This window comes from Octopus bimaculoides, chromosome 3 (genome assembly GCF_001194135.2).
Source record: "Octopus bimaculoides isolate UCB-OBI-ISO-001 chromosome 3, ASM119413v2, whole genome shotgun sequence".
NCBI lineage: Eukaryota > Metazoa > Mollusca > Cephalopoda > Octopoda > Octopodidae > Octopus > Octopus bimaculoides.
The window spans coordinates 146625304-146634126 of NC_068983.1; the positions used below are offsets into that span (position 1 = coordinate 146625304).

An 8823-nucleotide genomic window follows, 5' to 3' on the forward strand; every position below is an offset into this window, starting at 1 on the left:
TGCAGAGAAATCGGTGGTGTGGGCATACTTCTTGCAGAGAAATCGGTGGTGTGGGCATACTTCTTGCAGAGAAATCGGTGGTGTGGGCATACTTCTTGCAGAGAAATTGGTGGATTTACTGATATCTATTCGTTAAAATTTAACCTTATTCCTTTACATTGTGTGCCTACTTGATATCTGCCAGGACTTTTAAATTCCATTTTTTCTTACATATATATTATCAATATTTAACAAAAACATCTTTGAATGATTATTCCGGAGCATATTCACCATCTACTTCAATTTCTGCTTGGCATTTTGTTAAAATTTTTTGTTAAATAAAATTTATTGAAAAACAGCCGCAATAATTATGCACCAACCTAATATATATATATATATATATATATATATATATATATATACTAGACTACTCATGACCCGTTGGGTTACTGGGAATCTCAGTTTCCCAGCAACAGAGTTTTGTTTTGTGGGGTCTTTTCTTTCCCAGGTTATTTTGCATGCTTTCAACAAATGTAACATTGAAATCACACGTAAACGGCTTCTTTCCCCCAGAAAAGGAAAGATTTGGCTGCTATTTCTTGCACGCCCTGCTACCACGTAACAGGTTTGTCGGATCCTTTATCGCAAATACCTGTTATGTAGTAGTAGGGCGTGCTAGAAATAGCAGCCAAATCTTTGGAGGTGAGATAAAGTTGAATGCACTCGAAAAAACCTAGGGAAAAACTATTTCATATCGAGGTTACGAAGTTCATGATATATATGTGTTTATGTATGTATGTGCACATGCAGTTCTTCGTTGGAAATGTGATGGCGCCATCTGATGTCCTTGATGGTTCTCGGGACTTTGCTATCGAAGTCATTGATCCTCTTTGCTAGAGTCTTTGTGAGGTGCCACATTTCTGATCCATAGAGGAGAACGGAGAGGACTAACATGTTCTTGATGTGGAGCTTCATCTTGTGGGAGCTGTGGTGCCAAAGGGGCTTCCATAGGGAGTATATGACCCCAGTGGTCAGACTGCATCTGTAGTTGATCTCTGTGGAATCAGGTCTCCATTGTTGGTGACTGTGGATCCCAGGGAGATGAAAGAGTTGACAAACTTCATGATGTCAGGGCCAATATGGAGAGGAGGAGGGTCCAAGCCATTGTCAACATGTATCAACATTGTCTTCACATAACTCATCTGTTAGCCCTGTCTAACTCTGTTGTTAATGGGGAACCAGTCAGAGTCCTCCCCATTCACCTGAATGCAGCTCTTGGCACTGTTCTAGAGTTGTTGGAACATGACAGCAATCTTGGAAGGAACGTGGACAAACTGAAGAATTTTCCAGAGGGATGCATGGTCGACCACTTTATATCTGCTTTGAGGTTGACGAAGGCAATGCAGAGGTGGCACTCTTTGCAGAACTTCCAAGATATTTCAGTAATGAGGTGAAGGGAAAAAATATGGTCAGTGGTGGATAAATTTAGCATGAATCTGACTTGATATGAGTGGCATCTGCTTCTAATGGTGGGAAGAGCATGGTCGAAGAAGATCCTGGCGAATATCTTGCTTGGGATGGAGAGGAAAGTGATGCCTCTCTGAATGCTGCAGATGAATTTGTCACTCTTCCATTCCCAGAAGGCAGGAATGATGCTCCGGATCCAATCATTTAGGAGCTACTCTGACACCCAAACATGGTTGATGATGTGAGTGAGCTACTAGATTATGTTTTCTCCTCCTGCTTTCAACATCTCCATGGTGATAGTGAAGACTCCAGGGATTTTGCAGTTGTTGAGCTTCTTGAGGCAGCACTAACTTTGTCAGGGGCGACAGCATTGAGTCTGTAAGTGTCCTTGGTTGTGGCTGTGTCTGCATTGATGGTTTGGGACTGATTGTGATAGGTGGGTGATGAAGAGGTAGGTTGAAGTGCTCCTTCCAGCATTCAAGGTAGGCAATTTCTGTGGTGATGACATTGCCATTGGTATCCACCAGGGCTAGAATGGTGTGACCAGGTCCTGTATACTCATTATGTATACACCCACTGATAAACAACAACAACTCTTCGTATGTGCATTAAAATTAGAAGTCCATTACAAATTACTTAATTCTTTCTTTAATACAAGTTGCATAAGAGAATAGTAAATTACTCACATAACAGGATGGTTGATAGAATTCTTTGTTATTGCTACATAATACAGCCTCTGTGATAAAATTGTAATGCTTTTTGCATGAATGATATTCTAACATCTCAGTTTTGGCTTCTTGTAAAATTGATACTCTTTCACCTGAAAATTAAGCAAAAACAGAAAGAAAGACAATTACTTTAATATTATAAAGTTAACTTATTTAATTGTTCAAGACAAAGAAAACTGAAAGAAAATGATAATATGTTTCTGTAATTCTTGATGCAATTAAAATTTAAATGCTGCAAAATAAATTTGTACAAACTCAGCCACAAATTTATTTTATAATATGCATCCTCACAAAGCACATTTGCATACAACATTATTCCAAAGTATATTTGTAGATGATATATTTTACATGGGAGTTGCAAATACTGGGAAATACTGTAAAATAATTTTGAAGAGTATATCAAAACAGAAGACTGGAAAATTTTTGGCATTATTTATTCTGCATTACAAATGTTTCATTAAATTTCTTCTAATAACATGCGATCCACCTTGAACAATAGCAGCCCAGTTTGCAGTAGCCACCTTGGACTTCTTGGACCTCTCCATTTGGCCAACTGAGCCTGATAAGCTATGTTTCTGTAAGAAGCCGAGAAAACTTTGTGTCTCATGTAGTCTAATCAAACTGTTTTAGATAACAATGTATGTAACTCCTACTAAATATGTAGAGTGCTTCTTTCTTTTGTTTGTTCACCCACTGTACAAGTGCTCCAGATTCTGTTGAGTTCGATCCACAAATGTCTGATAAACAGTTTGCAATGGAGAGACAACTGCTGTTGTGCTCATTGAAAAACATACAGATACTACCAAAGAAACGTTATTTAACATGTCTCATGGAGGAGACCAAAAGTGACATCAAGTTTATGCACTGGGCTGCCTTCTCCTTTGAGAATCTATCCACCACTACACCCACAGACAAGTTCAGCTTTAAATCCCGAAAGTGCCCTCCCCAGATAAAAGGCCTTGAGTGCTTCAAAGCTGACTTATGGAACACTGTGAAGAAGGAAAGGCTTTGGTATCATTCTAACCCCTTCTTCAAACCTTTAAATAACTATTTGGCAAAATTAAGCAATTGCTCAATGTACACATCCTCACAGGCAAAATAAAGATATTTACCAAGCGTGATATTTACGCACGCACACACACACACACACACACACACACACATATGTCTATATAAATATTATAGGGCTGATTTAGTTTTTAAGTCTCAAACCTATTTACAAGGCTTTGGTCAATCTGAGGTTATAGAAGAAGATATTTGATGCAAGGTGTTGTACAGTGGGACTGAACTCAAAACCATTTGGTTGCAAAGTGACATGTAATTGGCTTCTGCACAATTCCATCTTCCAAATTCACTCATCATAGATCAGTAAGAGACACTTGTCCAAGGTACCATGCAGTGAGAGTGATCCTGAAGTCATGTGGTCATATGGCAAACTGCAAAACCAGACAGCTATGCCTGTGCTTACAAACACATGCACACACATACACATACAATACATGCAAACTTACACATACACATATGCCACAACATATGCACACACGTGCACACACATGCATAAAATATACATGCTCATAAGACACACAGGCACATACACACCAACATGTGAAATAATTGGATAATGAAATATTTTAAATAGAAATTATTTCCTTACGATTTTCATTTTGACCCCAACCAGTAATATAGTAGTCTCTTTCTAAGGGAGCAGGGTTTTCTGGAAGACAAATTGGTTGCACATCATCTGTCAATGTAATTCCGCTTTTCACATAAAGAAGTGCTATGTCATAACCATATCTGTAGCTCTCATAGTCCTGGTGTACCAATACTTGAGTCACTTTATAAAGTGTTCCTTTACCCTTGTTTATGGATCCAACTCTAACATAATATGAGTTATAGCTGTTGCCACTATAAAAGAAAGAAAAACAATGTTGTAACAACAACAACAACAACAACAACAACAACAACAGCAGCAGCAGCAGTAGCAGCAGCAGTAGCACCAGTAGCAACAGCAGCAACAACAACAACAGCAGCTGCCAAGAACAAAGGATCACAGTGAATAACAAACATCATTGACATATGACAGCAAGATAGCTGCCCGGGAAGATAGATGAAATCTGAAACCATCAAGGAGCAGGAGTTAAGATTCTACAAAATCAATGAAAGAAAAGTATGTTTGAATGTAAGTCATCTCAGGAAACTGAAAGATTTTCCTTCATATATGAAGTATATACATAATAACTTCTCTCAGATGTGCTGCAACAGCAAAATGTGCATGAAAATGTGAACAGTTCACATATGTTGAAGTCCATGTGTTTGCATTTCCCCGTGAACATGTGAACTGCTATACCAAAACTGCGAAACTGAGAAAATTTTTAATCCCATATGCATATCTACAAATTCTTTATAAATATGAAGATTGTTGTTTCTTGGTTTCTTGCTTATATATCAATGGATATAATGTTTATACAACCCACACACGGACGTGTACTAAACAAACACTGAATGCGTGGAATTTAAATGACTTTAATAAAAGAAGCAACAGGCTTCGTTCTTTCTAAACAGTGGAACGATAATGATCGATGTCCGGTGATAAAGTTATAAATAAGGAATAAAGAATAAAAGTGAAAAGAATAATGGTGAATTTCATCCTGTGAGTCTCGGGCAACTGCGATATGAAAGAAGCTTTGACGCACGTTCAGAAGCAGTGTTCTCTCAAAAAGTTAATGCCATAAATACAGATCTATATCTTAATGTCACTAGCAAAATGAATAACAAAACGAAAAAAAAAACAAAATAAAACAAAGAATGATGAACTGATGATGATGACTACAATGAAGGGATACATGCACACTACAATGGAACACTATACCCAAAACAAAAGGAATAAACTCAAAAAGTAATACCCAATAAAATGAACAACACTAACAACATGAGCCACACAGGTTCAATACCCAGAAGAAGAGGACAACTTGCATTACACACACAGCACACAGTACAAACACTAATACAACAGAAGACTCAAACCAAACCCCCATAACAAAACGTTCTACTACAATAGAATATTCCCCATATGACTGAAAAAAAAAAATGTTGCAGGCACAAAAGTGTTGCAAGTGATGCAACTGAAACTTACTTGAAACTATCAGATGTCGAATAATAATAGTAGTGATGACAATGATGATGAACATTACTTTACCTCAATTTAAGAGAGACATGTGTTTGCAGAGAAACTCTGGTGGTAACAATGAAAATGTGGCTGGACCTTTAAAGAAAGGCCTCTGGCTCAGCAGTGGTTCAGTGCAGAGGCAGACTGACCAAAATAATAATAGTAGATATGACCAGGAAAGTAGATTCTGTTATCAGTAGGATAGACACTAAAAATATAGGTGACACTAACTTATTGATCTCTTCAGGAAGAGGAGAAGTAGTTACTAGAAGATTAGATACTCTTCAAGAAAAGATTAGGAAGGAGTAAATGTGGAAAAGGAGATTAGAAAATAAAGTGAAGCTTTTAAGACAAGATCTGAGTAGATGCCTGGAAACTGAACAAGTTAGGAAACACAAGATCTAAATCTTCTCTTGAGAAAAAAAGGGTTTGGAATAGTCATAGAAGAGTTGAAACAGCATATGATAGAAATCATAGGTAATCTTTCCAGATATCAGAAAAGAATAGATCAACATCAGCACATCAGATTCTTTGAGATAGACCAGAGAATATTTTATAACCTAATAAAAAGTGTAGAAGAAAATACTGAAGATGAGAAGCCTAATGCAGAAAACACTAGAAGTTTCTGGAATGATATTTGAGATAAGGCATAATGGATATGCAGCATGGTTAAAGAAAGTAAGGGAAGAAGTAGCTAGCTAGAAGCAACCGGATCTAAAACTAACTGGTGCATTACTGAATAAAGTGCTAGCAAGAATACTGAGTTGGAAGAGACTTGGGGTACTGGTTAAAGAAACTTAGTAGGGAACAACTTCAGGATTACGTGAATGGAGGAGTCATCCCTAATTGGATGACTTGAGGGAGAACAGTACTCATTATGAAAAACAAGAGCAAGAGTAATATAGCAAGTAATTATAGACCAATCAATCACTTGTTTATCATTAGTGTGGAAGCTGTTAACAGGAATACTCTGAAAAAGCTTTTAAGAGCACCTCAACAGCCAGAATTTACTACCAGAAGAGCAGAAAGGTGGCAGAAAGAAGGCTAGAGAAATGCATGATCTATTATACATAGATAAAGCAGTTCTAAAAGAAGTGAAATGTAGAAAGAAAAATTTAACAATAGCATGGATAGATTATAAGAAAGCCAATGACACAATTCCACACTCATGCATAAGCGAATGTTTGAGTATATTCAGTATTGCAGATAATATAAGAGAGTTAATTAGCTATAGCATGAAGAAATGGAAAGTAGATCTCAACTCAGGTATTCCTCAATACAAATTGAAAGCTCTTCAACAAAGATATAGGTATGGAATTTGGCATAGATAAGTGTGCAATATTAGTCATAACAAGAGACAGGTAGTCAGCAGTGAAGGCATCCAATTATTAGATGACCAGTCAATAAAATCACAGAAAAAAAGAGAGAGAGTTATAAGTATCTAGATGTATTAGAATCTGACAAAGTACTGATTATAGAAATGAGAATGAAAATTGAGAAGGAGTATATCAGAAGGGTGAGGAATCTAGTGTAGTCTCTAAATACTTGAGCAATATCATTATTTAGATATTTAGTAGCTTTTGTACATTGGACAAAACCTGAATAAGAAAATCAAAACAAGAGAACTTGGAAGGAATTTAATATGAATGGAGGATTCACTCAAGAGCAAGAGTGATTGTAACATATATGCAGATTAAAAACTAAATAATAATAATAGTAGTAGTAGTAGTAGCAGCAGCAGCAGCAGCAGTAATAATTGATTCAGTACCAGGCAGTGGCTCTAATGGCTTCTAAACTTAACTGATTGGAAGTGATATCATGTACATTGTTTTGTCTTGGTGTAACATATGGTCTATGGGCTACAGTAAATATTCTGCTCAATACCACAGATCTGCTTGTGAGTTGTTTGACCATACCCAGTTGAGAATGTCCCTTGGTGGCAGATGATGTGTGCATCTCTAATCATGAGCAGAAGCAGTGGGGGAGCATCATAGCCATGTGCTGAGACGAATTCTTTGGGGTTTGGATAATTCACCTTTGGAAACATGGGTGTGTCATTCAACATCCTTAAACAGCCCTTATTCAGAGACCTTTTGAGTGAGATGGGCTTATTGATCTGAAGTAAATTCTAACTGGGCTCCACCTGCAAGGTAATGTGCTGTTTATCTTGATATGAGATCACTATGTTGTACATATATGGTTGTGATGCATGTATCTGGTGTACCCTTATCAGACAGGTAGTCATGATGGGTATACTGGGCTTCATGTTTCATGTTTCACTGCCATGTAGCATGGCTGTTCATACACATACGTCATACAGTCTACCTTTTACTCTGAGCGAGAGGCTGTTTGTCACCAGCAGAGATAAGATCTCTCTGAACTTTGCCCAGGCTATTCTTATTCTAGCAGCTACACTTTCAGCGCACCCTCCCCCACTACTAACTTGGTCACCTAGTTAACGGAAGTTATCAACTATGTCTAGTTTTTCTCCCTGGAATGTGGCAGAAGTTGTTTTCTGCACATTTTCAGTGTTTATTGCTCCTGAACATCTGCCACATACAAAGACTAACTTCCTAGTTAGCCTTCCTTTGGTATTGCTGCACCTCTTGTGTGTCCATAGCTTACACTGGGTACATCTTATAGAGTTTCTATCTATGTCTTTTCTACATATCGAGCAGGGCCATCTACCTGAAGGAGTTTGTGTTTTATCTACCTTCCTACTCGAGCAGGGCCATCTACCAATAATAATAATAATAATAATAATAATAATAACATCGAAAAATACCTTAGGAATGAGAACCCAGATTTGAAAATCTCCCCAAGACACCTGATGAAGGCTGGAGGGTATATCAGCTGAAACATTGTGTTAACAAACAAGATGAGGACAAATATCCATCAAACGTAAATAATGTAAATTATTTATTCACATTGTTTTGAATTAATCATGCTTTATTTTGTAGTATTAAAATTTCAATGATGTGATTGTTTATTTTTACAATGCCATTGTAGGGAAGGTGAGAGAGCCTTGGATGGGCCAGTTTGAACATAAAACAAGTAGAATATTTTCACCGGCTTAAATGCTAAAGGGTTAAATAAATAAATAAGTGTCCTTATGGGAATGAAGCAGTTTGATCAGAATACAAAATATACCTATATTGCTTACATATACATATGAGATTAATATACTGAAAGTACTTACTCTACACAGTGAGCTGCAGTAAGCACATATTTTTTGCTGATCAATGAGGCAGTGCAAACAAAACTGGATCCTCTGAGTAACACCACAACCCATGGATATTCACCATCTAAAGCATTATGTCCATTCTGAACGTTAGGTTCAAACAAATCTCGTTTTCGAGTACCACAAACTGAAAACACACAAAAATATAATTAAAACAAAGATCAAAATTAAGACAATAACTTAAACCCAGAAAAAACTTTTGATTAACAAAACAAAGACTATCAATTGAAAACAAATGCTTC

General features: G+C 37.0%; 1 protein-coding gene across 1 annotated transcript in view; it reads right to left on the bottom strand.

The window, feature by feature from the left end:
* LOC106878182 (atrial natriuretic peptide-converting enzyme) overlaps nt 1-8823 on the bottom strand; it is a 39157-nt gene that overhangs the window by 4769 nt on the left and 25565 nt on the right. Inside the window, exons 7-9 of the mRNA XM_014927322.2 lie at nt 8540-8708; nt 3829-4079; nt 2133-2266 (exon numbers count right to left, since the gene is read on the bottom strand). Of these exons, the coding sequence (XP_014782808.1) occupies nt 2133-2266; nt 3829-4079; nt 8540-8708 (554 nt within the window). The remainder of the gene's footprint in view (nt 1-2132; nt 2267-3828; nt 4080-8539; nt 8709-8823) is intronic.